Below are 19,788 nucleotides of genomic sequence, written 5' to 3' on the forward strand. Positions count from 1 at the left end.
AATATGTTCTAGCGAGGATGTTAATGACTTGTCTATCGACCACCGGATTCACAGTCTCACTGAGAACGGTAGGATTTTATGGGAGTTATTTCCTTTTGCTTTTGTTTGGGGAGTGTGGAAACATAGAAATAGATGTACATTCCAAGACTACAATTACCTACAGGAAAATTTGATCAGGAAGATTAAGGCACTCTTACTCTATTGGATTTCTACGATCATATCTTTGAGGGGCACTATTTTTCAGAATCTGCATTATAAATGGGGTATTGTAGTGAATAGGCAACACTGTTTCTTTCTACTCAATACATAAGTTTTATTCATCGACTGGAGTAAGTTGCTTTGGTCCTTTTTCTCTCTTCTCTTCTCCCTTGTAGCTGTGTTTCATTATTAATATAATTTTTTGTAGATTAAATTATTTTTTAATTTAACTGGAGTTTTTTTTTTCCATCATTTAGATAAGTATCGGTAGTAAAATTAGTTGATCTCGAAATGTCATGTTAGTTGACTAAAGCACGCCATTTGGATACCCGGCAAGATCGCGTAGACTTATTATTAGGCCAAGGAATTGACACAGTTCCTACTAATTAAAACTTACAGTTGATAAATAAAAGCTGCTTGATGGATCCCATCTCAACTAAGATTGATCGAGCCCATGTCAGCTAAGATTGATCGATGTTACATTGAATGATGATGATGCAAATCGACAATAAAGAAAACGAAGATAGTAGCTTGTAGCTGCAAGGTCCCAGAGACCTGGTAAACATCCAAAGCAAAACTATGACAACTTCAGAACAGACTTTCCTCCACGACAGCAGCAGCTGCAACGCCTTACGAATTTGGATTCACCAATCGCGCACTTGTTCTGGATCACACGACCTCCTAGTTCCGAACAATCGTTGTTACACCAATTTGTACAATCGGCGCAATTTGAGCTTGGCATCGTAGTCTCAGTCACGTCGTCTCCGGTATCACACTTATCGCTGGAAGGAGGAGAAGGACATGGTGGTGGTGGTGGAAGAGGAGCAGGAGGGGGACATACTGGGGGCGGTGGAGATTTTGGTTTTACACAACAGCATTCACATTTGACGTTTGTACCTGAAATCCATGTGCAGCTCGGGGTTACCGCCGTAGTGGTACGCATGGAATCGCATGCACCATAACAATAAGGTGTGCAGAGGAAGCAATCTTTAGTTGGACCCCAGATCTGAGTCGTGTATACGTTGGCGTTAGTGTCACACAAGTAGTTGTCCGATGGAGTTCCGGTCGAGTCTACTGCATAAACACAACAAAATTCACTGCACAAAGTTAGAAATCTGTTTTGATCGGTGAACCTGATTTTCAAGAAATACCATGTGCAACAAAATGGAAGCATAAACATTGTAGATTTCTCTGAAATATGCCGGAAAAATGACAATAAAACTAAAAGGAGACGAATTTGTGACGGATCGGTCACTTGATATACTTACCGGAAGGTATGATGGAGGCAATGGCACTTGATTGTTCCGCAGAGGTTGATACAAGAAGAATGGAAAACAGGAGGAACCCAACATTGCAAACAAAAACAGAAGAATAAGAAGCCATTTTGTTGCTGCTGAACTGAAGAGATTCTAGTGAATATATGGTACAATGGGTTGGTCCTGTTATATATTGATTAACAGAGAAAGAGAGAGGGGGAGAGAAACCTACCGACCCGCCTCATCGGATGAATAAGATTTAAAAAAAAGTAGTGGCCAAAAAATGGTGCAGGTATATCCCTTTGGGAAGTGGTTCATATCTTTTATTGCGTGATTGGAGGCCCCAAATCTGGCCAATTTGATAGTGTAGGTAGGTAGGGTAGAAATTAAGCTGGGTTATTGTGCCGTATTAAATTCTGACTCATTTTTAACGTGGCATGTTGGCCTGTAACTATCTCGTTCTCGGGATATCCCGGAAAGATTCGATCTGAATGAAACAAACTTATGTGATGTGCACTGGAAGTTGGGACCAGTGGGGATTTTTTTTTTTTTTTCTTTTTTCGCTCTAATATCTTGAATGATTGAGATGTGACTCGTGAGTCATGTGTTTCACGTTCACCAGTAAAGTATGTCTTTCAAGTTTCAACAACCGGTGCTTCACCAATCATCATTGAACAATCGGTGCTTCGTCATTGAACAATTGTTCAACATATTTGCCACAAATTATTATACATCCGATGACAGAAATATTTGTTATTCAATCTAACAAATATTTTTTTGGAGTGCCAAACTAGAAACTTTTTGTTTGGGCGGTTTCTGATGGAGCATGAGGGACAAATAAGATGTTAATATGCGTCATTTTTTTCATAAATCATGTTTTCAAAAATACCAAACATAAAATTTAAACAATTAGGATAAGAAAGATTTTTTCCAAAAATACATGTTTTTTTTTGTGGAAATAAAATTTGACCGACTAAATTGGGGATTATGCCACTTAATTGCGGCCTATAGCTACATGACAAAATACGGTCATTAAGAAATAATTCATAGAAACCCATTATCAATTATTTATGTTAATGTCTAATATGCCCTTGTTAAATTGGTGCTAATTCGGATAGTTAAACAATGTTTAATCAAGTTAATCCTAAAATTAACTTTCATTAATGCATAATCAACATTTGTAAAAATTTTAACTTTTTTTCAAAAGACTCGATCCAGAACCGGTTGATGTTAGTGACTTTGTAAACCGATTCTGGGTTGAGTTTATGCCGAATGACGATGTAAAACCAGAATCGGAGTTTAATCAATGCCCACATAAACCGATTCCAAAAATCGGTGTTTAAATATGTCCACATAATCCGATTATGCCATACTTTCAGAAACAAAATATTCATTACATAGTTTAGGAAATTAGCGTACTACATATATAGGATTTAGTATGGGAATTCTAGAATTTGACACATCAAATGCTCGTCAATGAAACTCCGAGCACGTCGGTACAACGTCGTATATTCTTTGTGGTGAATGAACTTAGTTTCCCCATTACGAATTTTCCATCGCCCGTTGAAACGTTCCAGCTGAAATTCAATGAATTCTTAAATGTTAGTATGTGAACTTTTGACATGGGTATAAAAATGATCGCATTACTCACTTTTTCCATAAGAGGAGCTCGTGGATGATAGTGGTACACCATATTTCAAACTTTTACGTACTCTCGAATTGCGCTTTTTATGTATTGGAATCGAAAAGCCAAGTCTCTCCATTTACGGTTATTGGGATTCACGGTACGCCCTTAAAAGAACTCTTTAACTCTCTTCCAAAACATTAAATAGATTTCATTCGGACGTTCACGGAACGTATTAACAAACGATTTAACCAGACACAAATCTTCAAACGGTTCTCATTCCATTTTCTAGGCTAAGTGTGTGATGTGGGAGTGGCTCAAAGAGGTTGTCCTTATATAGATGAAGTTTCAACGGCTATTTTTTTTGAACTCAATTCACACAGTCGGATTTTAGAGATTACCACGTAGACCGATTAAGTCCTTACAAAATCATATAAAATATGCCTCTCATCAATCGGCTTTTGTAATGCACATGTAATCCGATTCTTGGTAAAAAAAAGTTATAGAACTTTTCTTCATAACAATCGGATTATATATATGTACATGAAAACCGATTCTTAGAAACAAAAAATTAAAGAACTTTTCTTCATAACAATTGGATTACATATAGTTACATGTAAACCGATTATTAGAAAGAAAAAAAGTTATAGAACTTTTCTTCATAACAATCGAATTACATATAGGTACATGTAAACCGATCCTGAAACTGAACCTCTGGAAACTGTCAGAATCGGGTTACATATAGGTACATGTAAACCGATTCTGACTGAAAAAATGCCAGAATCCTGCATTTTTTGCACACACATTGTAGTTGGTTCTTTTATCGCTTCTTAGACAAACACAAAAAAAATTTCAAAATAAACCAGATTAAGTCATTCATAAACTAGAAATATGACCAAACATAATTCGACATAAGTTTAAGGCAAGACATAAGTTTTGACTCCATAATTATCCATATTTAAAGACATAAACATGAACTTAATCATTCATTCATGAACATCCCCACCACGACCACGTCCACCGCGTCCTCATTTACCAGGTTGAGCGCTGCTCGATGCACCTTCAAACATCTTTTTTGGGAGGGTTCTCTTCTTCTTCTTCTTTGGCTCCTCTTCCTCCCCCTCCTCCTCCTCCAGCTCCCCAAACTTTGCACCAGCTTCTACATCTTTGAGACTGTTCAATTCATCAATCAGCTTTTCATTCGCCTTAACATTTTTCCCTTCCTTGATTTGTAGCTTTGCTTGGGTTATCAAGTACCCGACTCAGCTTCTCTGTTTCCATTTTAAAGAACAAACATTCATCAAAAAATGCTAATAACATTAACAAAACCGTAATTGAGTAACAATGCGCACCAGGCATTCGAGAGTCGTATCTTTGTCCTATATCTTGGGCCTCTCATCTACTCGTATCACTCGAGTATGCGAAACATTGAGGTACCACGACATGTAACCTGGAATTGCATCATCATCTGTTCGAGATGGACCAACCAGAGGATATCTGTGAAACGCTCTGTCTTCCCAATAATCACATGATGGTAAAGGCTTGTGAACAATGTCAATATCATTATCATATGATTTGGTTTTCGTCTCATTGATTTTGAACATCTTGTGATCCTTTGGGATTTTTTGTACGTAACAGCATTGTCTTGCGACCCTCGTCGGGTTGTACATTATATATCCTCTTGGGTGAAACAAAGGCCCAAAGTAATCACTTTTCCCTCTGCACCCAACCTTCTTTCCTTTTCCTTTTCCTTTAGCCAAATTCTCCTTGTAAGAATCAAAGACAACATCTTTCGTTGTCAAGTTGTCCAACTGGCGTCTCAACTTCAGATAATCCTTTTTTTGGTGTGTGCATGAGAGTATGTTGGTAGCTTTTGCGTTGTATATACCAAGGATAGTACAAGCTTTTCAATCTTTGTATAATTTTTCTCCGCCGAGGTCAGAATCTTACTTATGAAGTAAATTATCTTTTATGCTCCCTCATCAATACGAGTTAACACTGCACTTATCGATGTGTTCGTGGTCGACATATATATAAAGATCTTCTCCTGGGTTAGGCTTTTGCAATATTGGTAAGGTAGCCAGATGCTCCTTGATCTTATGGAAAGCTTATTCTCACTCAGCAATCCAGGAGAACTTTTCTCCCTTCTTTAGAGGATTAAATAAATCTTTGCACTTATCGGACGATCTAGCAATGAACCTTCCTAGGGCGGCTAGTCGACCATTTAATCTTTGTACGTCTTTTATCGTGGATGGTGAGGGTATATCTAGGGTAGCTTTCACTAAGGATTGGTCCACTTCAATTCCTCGCTTTGTAACCAGGTACCCTAAGAATTTTCCTGAGGTGACCCCGAAGGCACATTTTTCCGGATTGATCTTCATGTTATGCTTCCTCATTTGTTCGAAGATATATTTAAGGTCCTTTGCATGGTCTTGTGGGAGATTTATTTTTACAAGCATATCATCCACATATACCTCGAGGGTTTTATGTATCCATTATCAAACATTTTCTAAACCATTCTCTGATACGTCGTGCTAACATTTTTCAGTTCGAATAACATTTTGGTATAACAGTAGATTCCTCATGGGGTGAAAAAGGCAGTATGTTCCTGGTCCTCCTCTGCCTACGGGATATGGTTGTCACCTGAGTACCCATCCATCAGTTATAGAAATCCATATCCGGGTGTTGCTTCTATAAGTTGGTCGATATTGGGCAGGAAAAAGTTTTCCTTTGGGCACGCTTTGTTAAGATCGCTAAAGTCAATGCATATTCGCACTCCTCCATTCTTCTTTGGCACAATTACCATTTAGATATCCATATCGGATATTGTACTTCTTGGATGACACCCGATGCCTCCATTTTCTTTAGTTCATTTTGAATAGCCTCATGATATTCGGGTGCCACCTTTCTCATTCTTTGCCTCATGGGTTTATGGTTTTGATTAATTTTCAAGTGGTGGCAGCAAACTGCTGGGTTTATTCCTGGCATGTATGATCCATTCGCCATGCAAATACATCAGAGTATTATTCTAAAACTTGTACTAGTTTTTCTTCTTCCTCATTATTGAGGAGGGTTCCGATTTTGACTATACCTGGGTTTTCAGATGTTCTAATACTTACCTCTTTCGTAGGTTCTGAAGCCGATAAATTTGATTTTGGCTTCCCAATTTCGGAGAAATTCTATAATTGTTATAAGGGCTCCATGGACTCGTCCGAGGCAGGAATTATCACAGTACTTGAGCGTCTTGCTTCGTTTGTTTCTGCGATATATGTATCGATCTTTTCTTGATTCTTAGCATCTTTGGTTGTTTTCTTTCTCACAGTTTGGGAGTCCACCTTATTCTCACCATTTCGTACGTCCATATCGTAGCAGTACTTCGCTTCACCGGAATATCCTATGATTTCGGCAATCCCATCGGGTGTTGGAAACCTTAGCCTCTTTTGGTAAGTGGAAGCGACTCCCTTGATTACATGAACCCAGGATTGTCCGACAATAGCGGTATAAGGTGAAATTGCATCTATTACACAGAAAATAGTCAAGGTCAGAATTTTCCCTACACTTATTTCCAGGGTTATTTCTCCCCTTGGTCGGGTTGACAAGCCATTGAAACCAAAGATATTATATGTGTATGGTATTTGGAATTCTTCTTTTAATCCCATATGTTTGAAAGTCTCATAGAACAAGATTTCTTCCATCGATTAGTATTTTAGGCAATGCCCATGGAAGTGTTATCGGTTTTTCTTCCTCCTCTTCGTGTTCTGGGAGTGTGATAGCCATCGTGACCACTAGGAGATCATTGTGATTCCTTCTACCGTCTAATGGATCGGAGGCTAAAAATATGATGGGTTGTTTGATCTATTTCTCCATTGGCGGTTCTTTTTCCACGCTAAAAACTTCGTTCCCTTTAAAGTTCGGTTTATGGATTCGCCCTGTGATGTTTTCCTCCAATGTAGGTGCTGTGACAGCTGAACAGGAGATCGTGTTACACCATCAGTAATGTGCTTCTCGTGGGATTTCTACACGATGTGTCGGGGCTCCCGTCTCCTAGGGAGGAGCTTCCTAATGACAAGGCATTGAAGTGCAGATTCCATTTAAACAATAATTTTATAGATAGGTTGGCACCGAAGGCCCCACACTTTTCTCCGAATAGGATTTGTAGTCTTGTTATTAGGAACGAAAGAATGGATATACAAAGGGAAAGCTTTAAAGCAAAGATCGTTCAAAAGACGGTCAAAGTCAAACACAATGAACGAAAGCATATTTTAATAATACATGCTATATCCTCAATAACAGGTGCTTGCCTCTCAAGAGTCTTATTACCGTGATTTTAGTCCAAAAAAAATCTAATCTTTTATAGATGCAAATAAACAATCTTATTTTTTTTGCCGGGTACTCTTCTCTGTGATTACTAATATTTATGTCTCGTTCAGGATCAGTAAGGATTCACATCTTTCTCACTCCTTACAATTATCTGTGTATTTAAAGAATTTCAATAATTATGTCGAAATTTCATCTTATCAAGTGATAACTATTTACTGATAAGCAAAAATGGAGATCGAATCAGATTTTTAAGAAGACCCCCTTGAACATAGTGCACAAGAAACACTAATATATTTTTATTACTCGACTATTTTTCCTTCCTCCTTTAAACAAGAAATATTTCAAAGACTTACATGATTATATTGTATTTCATGCCTCGAATTCAAATGGTACATGTAGCGTTAATTACAAGAAGTTAATCATGGTGCACGATGGTTTCATTATGAAGAAAATCAAACAGATCGATCAATGTAAAGCTAAAGAGAAAATCCTATGAGTAGTCCCCAAATGGAGATTAACACCATGTTTGTTTACTCCTGACTCGTCTGAGTCGTCTGGATCTGACTGAAATCACCTGACTTGAGTTAAATCTGACTCAATATGTTTGTTTTGAGTCAGGTCTAACTCAACTGACTCAAAAATTTGTGAGTCAGTGGTTTGGTATCATGAATCAGGGGTATTTTATTACCTGACTCAAAAAGGTCCGAGTCAGAGGTTATGTCTGATTCAGAGGTTGAGTCAGATCTGATTCAAAAGTGAAAATAAACGGTCTGACTACTGACTCGGCGCGAGTCAGGGGTTGACTCAGACCCAGACGCTGAGTCAGCTGCAAACAAACAAGGCGTAACTCTTTCATATGAAGGAAGACTCGTTCAAATGAATGAGTTAACGCACTATGGGCAAAAGTAAAAGAAACATGTCCCTCTTATAGTAAAAAATTTGAAACCAGACAAGGACAGTCCACCGTCCAAAAAAAAAATCTTTATCCATACGGGGGACAGTCCCCTGTCCAGAACAAATTTTTTTCTACACGGGAGACAGTCCTCCGTGTAAGCCAAAAAATATTTCTACATTGGAGACAGACCCCTGTGTAAGCCAAAAAAAACTTCTACACGGACTGTCTCCCGTCTAGTGTCGCACTACCAACGACTAGTTCAACTTAACCAGTTGGAGATGGAAGTTGGTTGGAAATGACCCATAGTGGCCTCAAATTGTAGTCACTCATTCGTTCGATAGTGTGACATTACCCATAGGATTTGCTAGAGGTTAGGGACACAGTTATTTGCAGAATGATCTCTAACACTTAAACTTTTTGGTTTAATGGATAAATCCAAAGTACTCTAACAATTCAGACCTTTATAGCCTGTTTGGATGCAGAAGTAGAAGTCAGAAGTGCTTCTCCAGAAACAGAAGTCAGAAGTCCAGATTTTTTGCTTCACAAAAAATCGACTTTTCTGCTTCTGGAAGTCATTCTGAAATTCTACACCCAAACTGACTTCTTTCTTTTTGACTTCTAGAAATCAAAAGATTCCTTCTGGATGTATATCCAAACACGGTGTAGTTCTTCCGTTCAAACAAACACTTTTGGATTTGTTAAGCCCTAATTTATAATATTCTCTATCTTACCTCATAAGGATACATGTCCTTTATGAAGGTATTAACTAGTACACTCTTTCCTTCTCCACATGGCGGTCTTGACCTTTTGGTCAAGCCCTAACGACTGTTTCCATCGACTACTCTATGGGTTATTCTCGCCATAGATAACTCCTTATTTTGGGCCATCTTGCCCAGTCTCTTCTTAGACCAAGCCTAGTTTCACACCTATGGGCCTTGTGCCTCCAGGAACGTTTTCAGATGTACCTGTGTTGAGGCATACCAATTTTTTTTGAAGCATAATCAATAAGGACAAAATAGAATCACTAGATAGTAAAACAAATGATACCATAACATCGATATTTGATAATGACAGTAATGCTCTTATCATTTATTTATTTTAAAATTTAATTTTATTTAATTTTTAAAACTTTTAAATTTTATTTTTAAAAAGAATTAATTTCTTTGCTATCGCCTTGGCATCCCACTTTTTATTGAGAATGGTTTATGCTCAAGTTGTAACAAATTTATGGATATATTTGGTGACCACGCGCTTCATTGTGCTAAGAATGTTGGAATTAAGTTTCGACATGATCTTGTACGTGATATAATCGTTGATATTTGTTACAAGGCTGGTGTGCCTGCGCGTAAGGAGGTTTCTCTTGGGTTTTAGTCTGATAATGACAAGGATTTACGTCTTGCTGATATCCTTGTTCTAAACTGGGAAAACGGGCAAGATGTTTGTATGGATGTCACGGGTGTCTCGACTTTGATCAGTGAAGGAATTCGTTCTTCCGTTCCAGGAAAAGCTATTTCGAGTGTTGTTTCGCGTAAACACACTAAATACTTGGACACATGTGTTTCGCATGGCTATGGTCTGGGTGTTTTAGCCTTCTGTACTTTGGGAGAACTCGGTGAAGATACTTTGTGTTTTTTTAAGTGTCTGAAAAATTTTCTAGTTAGTAATGATGCCAGTAGTGGTTTTGGTAATTTTATTATTCATAAACTAGGTGTTGCTATTCAAAAACGGTGTTGGGGCCCAACTTGTTGCTAGGATGCCCACCAAGGCTTTGTATGATTCTTAATTTTTAATTTTGCAAATAATTTAATAATTTAATAATTTTTTATTTTAATTTTTAATTATTTTTAGTTTTTATTTTTTTACTCCCTCCGTTTCAAAAAGATAGGCTGGTTTGTGTATAAATTTACACACAAACCAGCCTATCTTTTTGAAACAGAGGTAGTAGTTTTTTAAAATGTTTTCTGTATTTCCAAAACATACTTAGGTTCGGCTGATAACTTATCAACCAAACTTCACTCTTTTACTGTCGAACCTAAGTTCGTCTGACTCGAGCAAAAAATAAGATAGCCAAACTTAGCATTGTTCTTCATAAAGTGAAGTTCGGCTAACATTTCCTTGTTTAATTATCAGTCGAACTGTTCATCAACACTTTCAGAATGAAGATCGATGAGTAGTTCGACTGATAATTCGTTCCAATTGTAAGTCGAACTTCATTCTGTAATTAGTCGAAGATGACGAAATTATAGTCCAGTTAGTGTTTGTTGGAGTATACAAGAGAAGAGAAGAAACATAATTAAGAGAAAACAAATTAAATAATAATAATAAAAAAATCTTATCAAAAAATTAAATATTAAAAAAGAAATCAAAAAAAAGTTTTTAATAAAATTAAAAAAAAATTAAATTAATTAAATGAATCAATAAATTCATTAATTAATCAAAATTATCTAAATAATTTAACTAGTTTTAAACACCCCTTATCAACCTACACTAGTTATGGTAAGCACTGAGTATTCCTCAAAAAAATTTGGTATGCCTAAAGTAGGAATTACCTATAGATCCTATTATAATAGTATTAGTTAGTGGCAGGTCCACCCACTAAAGCCCAATAACCGGAGGTCCTTTTTTTATAAAAAGGAAAATTATGGACCCATGTTTTTATCAACAGGTCCTAGCACATGTGTGAATTTTGGTCGAAATACCAATAATATCCTTAATATGTAGGAATATAAGAAAAATTCTTATCATAACCTTCTTTCATTTCTCTCTGATCATTTTTCGTCTCGAAGGAGCTCTGGCAACGAATGTTTTATTGAGATCATGCGATTTTGTGAAATCAAGATTCGATTGATTGTAACTTGTAAGTTGATTTACCTATTATTGATCTTTAATTCAGGTTTCTTCTTGATTCAATCTTAATCTGAGATCCAAATCTCTTGATTCCTTGGAGAGAAATTAAGAGTTAAGATTTTTGGGTTATGGAAAGAGGAATTGAACTCGGTTTTTTGTGTGTTTACGATCCTTATTCTTGATTCGTTAATTATTTTACTTCAATTTTTATAAAAATACTTCAGATCTAGATACATAATCATGTTTTAGGTTCATTTCATTAGTAGATCTGATTTTTTAGTTTCATTTTGTTGGTCTTTGGTTTGTTTTTAGTTTGCTTTTGTGTATTAATCATCAGTACGTATATGACGTATTGGTGGTTTTTGATGAAAATAGTCCAGACCTAGTTATAAAATCATGTTTTACGTTCGTTTCATTTGGAGATCTGATATTTTAGTTTCATTTTGTTGGCTTTTGGTTTTGTTTCTGTTTGGTTTTGTGTATTAACCATCAGTACGTATATGACGTACTGATTTTCTGTGTTTACTATGCATCTATATGTTTTGCTTGTGTATTAACCATCAGTACGTATATGACGTACTGTTTGTATGAATCTTAATCGTAATTATTCGATTTTTCGATTAGATTATGATGTTTTTAGCTTATTTGAACTCTCAATTTGATTTTCTTGTTATTTTCGTTCTTTATTTTCTAAGAAAATCATGCTTGTTTATTGTTTCAGGGGTATTATCTAGCAGTACATATGTCGCATACTAATACAAACTACTTTTGATTCTGTTTTATTCTTAGTTTTATCACTTGTTGTTGTTTGATCCATAAGTACATATCTTCCATATTGAAATAATACTCTTTCGATTCTGTTTTTTTATAGATTCATTCCATGCAGTTATTTTTTAGTTCATTAATTAGCAGTACATATGTGGCATACTGATATAAACTGCTTTTTGATTATGTTTTATTCTTAGTTTTATCACTTGTTGTTGTTTCATCCATAAGTACATATATGCGATACTGAAATAAGACTCTCTCGATTTACTTATTTTTCTTCATGGAGTTGTTGTAGACAATGAATTAACAATACATATATTGAATACTGAAAAGTTGCTCTTTGAATCTGTTTTATATATAGATTTTAGTCAGTTAATTCTTATGATTTTGTCAGTACATAGATGGAATACCGAAATAAAACTGAACCATCGTTAGGTAGTATTAATCTTGATGTTGTCATATTACTTGTACTATTCATTTTTGTTTTGTTATTCATATATGGATTGTTGTTGTGTTTTAATTGTTACATTTTGGTCACATTTACAGGTTCAATATGTCTGATGTTAAGAGTGTTGGCGCTTTTTGGAGGAAGTGGTCCAATGGGAGTGGAGCACTAGAGAGATCCTGTTTTTTTAACCTGTAAGCAGTGTAGCAGATATGTACTCAAATTATATAAGCAGCGTAGCGGATATGTACTCGATTTTGATAAACAGTGTAGCAGATATTACTCGATATAATGAGCATGTAGACGCACACGTTTGGTAATCAGGGTATTGTGGTCATTTCCATGTTTTAATTAATTGTGGACCATGTAGACACATGTATTTGGTAGTCAGGGTATTGTGGTCATTTCCATGTTTTAATTAATTGTGGACCTTCGGATAAAAAAAAATTCTGGTTGGATCCTACTATAAATACCCTTATGGGCTTAGGACCAAACAAGAAATTTTCCATGCCTAAAAACACGTTTCTGGAGGCACAAGGCTCATAGGTTGCTGGCCCATAAAATAAAAAACGAAAAAAAAAGAGAGGATAAGAATTGCTTAATGGATCCACTCGATATTACATTGATATGTGGGTGATGATGACTCCGGTAATGAGGATCCCGACGACCATAACTTCAATTTGCATGGTCCAAGTTGCATCGGAAGGGAAACTAGAACAACTTTGGACCAGAATTTCCTCCACGACAGCAACACTTGCAACGCCTTATAAATTTAGATTCACCTATTGCGCACTTGTCATCAGTCACTCGACCTCCTAATCCCGCACAGTCTTCTTTACACCAATTCGTACAATCTGCGCAATTTGAGGTTGGCATTGTAGTCTCTGTGTATGTGTCTCCTGTTTCACACTGACCGCCTGAAGGTGCAGGAGGGGAACATGGTGGGGCTGGTGGAGGTGTGGGTTTTTTAACACAGCATTCGCATTTCATTTTTCCAGTTGGTGGAAGATGTGAGCATTTCATGTTAAGAAATCTGGTACCTATCGCAGCGAGCGAGCCTCTGCAATAAGTCAAACAGACTGTGCATAATGCAGCTGGAGGCCATACGTCAGTCGTGTAGATCCCGATCTCAGGGTCACATTTGAAGGTTCCATCCGTAAGACCTCCGATCTCTACTGCATAAGCACAATAGAATTCACTGAATAGTTAGAAATCTGTTTTAAACACTATGGATTTCCTGAGTTGGAGAAATCTTAAATCTACGATCCCACGTATGGTTAATAAACTAAACAGAAACAAAGTTGGCCACCGAGCACTTTTACAGTGATACTTACATGAAGGTAAAACCGAGCCAGCTACACTAGTTCTATTGGTAGAGGCAGAAGCAATAACAGTCGAAACCAGGAGGAACACTACACTGTAAACAAAAATATAGCAGAAGGAAGCCATTTTCACCCTGAAGAAATTTAGTAAATGAAGAGGATGTGATACAACGGCCGTTCGTTATAAATGGTTACCAATTAGAGTAACCCACCGACACCATCAGGAAAATAGTAACATTTAAAGAATCCACGTAGAGGCCAAAAATATGTTTTCTAAGATTTCTATACAATGCCCATGTGAAGTGTGCACCACTTTGGAAACTGATCTTATCTTTTATTGCCTGATTCAAGGCCCCAATGCTGGCCATAGCCTCAAAGATTGTGCCATATTAAATTCGATCTACTTTTCATGCAGTTTCTTGCTGGGACCAGCACATTAACGGCAATACCCAGAGGGAAGGAAATCATGTAACAGACGATTAGCCAATGACGCAGTAAATGGAAATTAAATGAGAGATTATCAACCAAAACGTGAGACCAGACTAGAGCTGTCAACGGGGTAAGTTAGGGTCAACCCGGTCCTAGCTTGACAAGTCATGGACGGGTTAGGGTCAGTCCTATCCCTAGTACTATTCATGTACAAGCCAAAAACTTCAACCCTATCCCTAAACGGGTTGGCACTAACGGGTTGCGGGTTGGCTTGTTAAATGGGGTGGTTGAAACGTAAAATTACTTAAATGTATAAAAAAATTAGTGGGCAGAGGGATCACTACTCCGTAATCCTAAATCAAATGAAATTTAGATTGTATTAAATCATTTAAGGAAATTGACGGGTTGGCGGGTAACCCGCGGGTTGACCCTAGCCCGGCTTGTTTTTACTAGGGCTAGATATGACAACCCTAACCCGGCTTGTTTAGACAACAAGCCAAGCCGAGCCGGGTTAAAACAAGCCAAGCTAGGTCCAACCCGCGAGCCGGGTTAGAAATTGACAGCTCTAGACCAGACAACCCATCTTTTACTAGTTAAATTATATTTCATGATTTTATGGGTACCAAATACTCAGGATAAATTGTAAACCAATTTCCTGTTAATAAATTACATGCTTCAAAAAAAAAAAACGGCATGCCCCAGTAAGTTTTGATGCGAAGTTTGATGGAAATTATCAAACTCAGTGTACAAATTAACAACGGTTTTACCTATTTTTTATCCCAATTTTTCCTATTCCTATAAGAACTATAAATTTAATTTTTGGTCAACTTTTCTAGCACTCACCTTATTATTCATCGTGTTAACCTAAACTCCAACCACCACCCTCACTGCCACCAAATTGATCGGATACCGACTCTCAACTGCCATCATAATCAAATTTGTGAAGATCGAATGTGTAGACGTGTAAACTACAAGTCTACAACCATTCGTTAGGGTAAAGATTTTAAATTTGGGGATAATAAAATACTAATGAGAACCTAATTGAAACAGTGAACATCGATGAAGATTATGTATTATCCTGGTAGTTATTTAAACTTTTTGTAGCATGATTACAAGAAATAAAATCCCAATTAAAATAGAAAAAAGCAATCACCAATTTTTCTATAACAAAATCATAGTTACGGACTTTGGTTTCGATTTACGATCCAGAAGATAAATACCTGAAACACAATTCTAGAAAACAAAATTAAAAACTAAAATGAAAAACAAAAAAACGATCCTCTATGCCTTCCCGGCAATAGATTCAAAATTTTAGGTGTTTGGGATTATCTTAACCAAAAAAAGTGGAGCTTGCACAAATCTAGGGTTTCTTATCATCACTTTGAAAAGGACGAAAAGACGAAATCGATAGAGAAAGAATATGCTCATTTCGATATCGTATGAAGAAGATACGAACAAAACGAGAATTACAGAAATATAAACTTAAAAGGGCAAAATGGTCATTTTATGAGAAAGTGTTATGTGCGGCTTGGGAAATGATAAGGGTGCTCGTCATTATTACTACCCCAGCCGCTAAAGGAGGCCAGCTTTCCCTTTTTAAATACACGTACAGGAAGAATAAGTCTGAATTTAGTGGCTACGTGTTATAGGAACATCAACGTTTACTAAGGGGCGACCAGTTTGAATTCAAAATTTGTGACCGGAACTTAGCAATTCTCAAGCTAGGTTAAGGGAAGAATCCTATATTTGGAAGGTATCCATATTTAGGTAGAATTTCTAGTTAGGAAAGATTACTAATTTGGACAATACTCTTAGTTTAGGAAATAGATTTTTTATAGTAGTCCTTGTCAGGTAAGTACCATTAAATGATATAAATAGGAAGGTTTGGCTTATGGATGATCACAAATACCAAGAGAAAGTTTTTAGACAAACACTTATGTTATTGTTAAAACAAGCTTAGAAAATAGTTTAAGGTTATCCACTATTTAGAGAGATTATGAGTGTAACAAAGAAAGAATTGTGCTCCCAACTTTTCAAAAAGACAGTCCGCTTTGACTTTGTCAAAATATTAAAGAGACCATAATAATTTACTTGACTACCCCTAATTATTTACCTATTTTATGATAATAAAAATGAAAGTATTAAAAACTGCATAAAATTGTTAAGCGGATTGTAAATAGGATACCAAAAAAGAAAATTAAAAGATATCGAATTTATGGAGTATAAACTCTTTAGGGAATTTAATTTTTGGAGCCAAATATATTGTCTTTTAAAAGGAATGAAGGATATATTTGTTTCTTAATTGTAAAAGTTTCTTTAATATTTTAGATTAGATCTCATTAATATTCATTTATGAATATAAAAAATTAAAAGCTATAATAGAGAATTCATTGAAAAAATATGCATATAAACAGAAGTTGGACAAAATTTTGAAACTGACGAAAATGGAATAGAGGACGGTCATTTTGAAACAGATGGGGAAGTAGTTTTTCTTGTTCATAATCTACAGAAGATAATTTCGTCGATCTAGTTTTAGGGTGTTTTCTGTTTTCTTGCTTTCGTCTATTATATTCTAAATTCCGCCTTTATAATAATATTCACAAGGTATAGAGATCATATGTATTACATTGGTATCGGAGCAATGTATGTTCAAGCTTTCTTTTGATGAGGTTACATGCGACATGGTTCCATTACAAGTACAACCTGACAAACATCTAATGGAAACACATCGCATGAAACCTCATCAATGTATGACTCATCAAAAGTATACCTTTACCAAAAATATACATTTTAAGAAAAAGTAACATCTTCGAGTGGTTCCATACAAGTACAACCCAATTGAGATGCGAATTTACATAGGAGAGACTAAAAGTACACCTTTTCCAAAGATAAGGAAGTTTTTGTAATACAAGATATAACATCTCCTCCGAAGGAGCGAGCTTGATTACATCCACTCAGGCTGAACAATGGTTGAATGCTAATACAAAGTTCATTCTCCTTGTGATCCGTTCTCATAAGGAGAAGTCGAGTAGAGTTTGTTTTGAAACCTAAACCAAACAACAACAATACGCCCTAGGAAGGTTGAAGATGTTTGAACCAACATTAGTATGTGATGAAGATGACAAAATTATCTTACAACAAGTGGAAGAGTTTGGTTTGATAAGTAAGAACCACTCGAAGAGATTGCATTACGGAGCAGAGAGCGATAGAAAGAGAATGAGAAATAGATTCCTTAAAGGTTTGGGAAAACCAAACCAAAACTATAAAATAGATATGTTTATCTCGTAGCTAAGGAAATATAGGTAGAATGGTTTTGTGAGACATACATACCTAGAGATAATTAACAAAACAGATTTATGTTATCCATTGTTTAGAGCGATTGTGAGCGTAACAAAGAAAGAATTGCAATCGTTTTCTTTTTCATAATGTAGAGAATATAATTTATTCGAATTTGTTTTTCTGATATTTTGTTGTTTCTAGTTTGGTCTATTATTATTCTGAATTCAACCTCTGCAACAATAGTCACCAAGGTATAGAGATCATACGTATCATAGATAATAGTTATTCCACCTGGTGAGTGTTGCAAAGATAACAAAATATTGGCTCTTTATAAGTAAACCTTGATGAATACTAACAAGTGGAAAAGCATTGAAGTACATATTCCATACCAACAATAATTTTCTAGATAGGTTGGCATCGAAGGCCTCATAGTTTTCTCCGCATAGGATTTGGAGTCTTGTTATTCGGAGTGAAAAAACGGATATAAAGAGGATAAGATTTTAGGAAAAATCCATTCAACACATGGTCAAAGTCAAACGCAATGAAAATAGGTTAATATCTTCAATAACCCGTGCTTTCCTCTCAAGAATCATATTACAGTGATTTTCGTTCAAAAAATACTAAACTTTTATAAATGTGATTAACACTTTTTTTTTTCCTTTTGGCGGGTATTTTTTGTTTTGATTACCAATGATTATTTGTCGTTTGGTAAGGATCTACATCTATCTCAGTTCTCGTTCCAATTATTTGTGATTTTAAAGCATAATTCAAAAATTATGTCGAAATTTTAACTTATCGAGTGATACTATTTATTAATTAGAAAAAATTCCGTTCACATCAAATTGAGTTTTTAAGATGAACCCGTTTTGATATATGGACTTGAAAACAAAGAGTACAAGAAACACTAATATGTTGTTATTTACTCGAGTATTTTTTTCTTCCTACTTTAAACGAGAAACATGCCAAAAACTTACATGATTAAATTGTATTTCATGCTCCGTATTCAAATGGTATATGTAGCATTTAATTACAAGAAATTAATCATGGCGCACGATGGATTCATTATCAAGAAAATCAAACTGATCAATGTAAAGCCTCAGGGTTGGAAACACAATTGTTTGTAGAGTAAACTCTACTAATTCAAAGCTTTCGGTTTCATCTGTTTAAACAAACATATTTGGATTTGTTAAAACATGTGATTTATAATATTCTCTGTCTTACCTCGTAAGAGCGACTGCAATGGTACGACTAAACTCAAAGATCAAAGACCAAAAAAAAAGACTAAATATGAGTTTAATCTGTATTGTGACGTTATGGGGAGAAGACCAAATTTGGTCGCGCGTAAAACAATTTTACGCATGAAGACGGGCGGAAGTATTAGTTACGTTTCATTTCTGCGCGGAATTATAAATTACGTTTCAAACGGGCGTAAATATAAATCACGTTTGTTATCGAGCGTAAATATAAATTACGTTTGGTAAGGGGCGGAATCTTAAATTCCGCCCGTTGATCAGACGGATTCCAAATGACCGCTCGAAGAAACGTAAAACTAAATTCCGCCCGAGTTAAACACGGTCACACAGCACGTGTGAGATCAGACGGGCGAACATCTGGTGTCCGCGTGATGAATTGTACGGACGGACATCTGCTGTCCGCGTGATGAATTTGTCAGGCGTAAAATATTATTACGCCTGAGACGGGCGTAACCAAAATTTCCGCCCAGTAGGTTTTCATTAGGGTTCAGGGTTAGGGCGTACTCTTCCTGTCCGTCTGATCAAATCGGGCGTAATCTTAATGAACCGCCCCTTCCACCAATACCGCCTCTCCTTCCCAACCACAACCCATCTCTTCTACACGAGCCTTCTTCTTCTCACTTCATATTCTTCCACAGTTCATATTCTTACACAGTTCATATTCTTCTTCGCTTCACCGCCCCTCTTCAGTTCATATTCTTCTTCTCCATTCCCATCTACCAACCGTACAAATACCCTAAAAACTCCACAAAACCCTAAAAACTCCATTATAAGGTATGTATTTTCTACTTTCTTTATTCAATTTGTGTAATAATAATATCATGTATTGTATTTTTTTCGAATTTATTTCAATTTGTGTAATAATAATATTATTTTTTGTTCGAATTTATTTAGGGTTTTTATTACTAATTGGATATTCATATTGGGTTAATCAAATCTTATTAAAATTGGGTTAATCACATCTTAATCCAATAGTATGTTAATGTTAATGTTATTACTTTTGTTACTGTTTCGTAATTTAATTTAATTTTTTTTTTTAATAGTTATAAATATTAATAATTTGATAATTATTTTTTGTTAATTTAGTTACGTGATTTAATTATATATTTTTTTGTTAATTTAATTTCGTAATTTAATTTATTTTTTTGTTAA

At 35.8% G+C, this 19,788-nt stretch overlaps 2 protein-coding genes across 2 annotated transcripts; both read right to left on the minus strand.

Annotated features, from left to right (window-relative positions):
• Positions 1 to 524: 524 nt before the first annotated feature.
• LOC113325961 (putative serine/threonine-protein kinase-like protein CCR3) lies at positions 525 to 1,757 on the minus strand. Its single transcript, XM_026573788.1, has 2 exons — positions 1,467 to 1,757; positions 525 to 1,272 (listed from the first exon to the last, which is right to left on the minus strand). The coding sequence occupies exons 1-2, from the start codon at positions 1,579 to 1,581 to the stop codon at positions 776 to 778; spliced, it is 612 nt and encodes a 203-aa protein (XP_026429573.1). The 5' UTR covers positions 1,582 to 1,757; the 3' UTR covers positions 525 to 775.
• Positions 1,758 to 12,792: 11,035 nt separating this feature from the next.
• LOC113325978 lies at positions 12,793 to 13,878 on the minus strand. The gene is made up of 2 exons (XM_026573801.1): positions 13,688 to 13,878; positions 12,793 to 13,528 (listed from the first exon to the last, which is right to left on the minus strand). Exons 1-2 carry the CDS (start codon positions 13,800 to 13,802, stop codon positions 13,065 to 13,067), a joined length of 579 nt encoding a protein of 192 aa, XP_026429586.1. The 5' UTR covers positions 13,803 to 13,878; the 3' UTR covers positions 12,793 to 13,064.
• Positions 13,879 to 19,788: the final 5,910 nt, after the last annotated feature.

The sequence above is a fragment of the Papaver somniferum genome, unplaced genomic scaffold (assembly GCF_003573695.1).
Source record: "Papaver somniferum cultivar HN1 unplaced genomic scaffold, ASM357369v1 unplaced-scaffold_10, whole genome shotgun sequence".
NCBI lineage: Eukaryota > Viridiplantae > Streptophyta > Magnoliopsida > Ranunculales > Papaveraceae > Papaver > Papaver somniferum.

Excerpts from the sequence above, each read along its gene's own strand:
- LOC113325961 (XM_026573788.1), bottom strand. The coding sequence starts at position 1,581 with ATGGCTTCTTATTCTTCTGTTTTTGTTTGCAATGTTGGGTTCCTCCTG. Across the intron at positions 1,273-1,466 it reads TGCCTCCATCATACCTTCCG|TAGACTCGACCGGAACTCCA; the intron begins GTAAGTATATCA and ends GTGTTTATGCAG.
- LOC113325978 (XM_026573801.1), bottom strand. The coding sequence starts at position 13,802 with ATGGCTTCCTTCTGCTATATTTTTGTTTACAGTGTAGTGTTCCTCCTG. Across the intron at positions 13,529-13,687 it reads TGGCTCGGTTTTACCTTCAT|TAGAGATCGGAGGTCTTACG; the intron begins GTAAGTATCACT and ends GTGCTTATGCAG.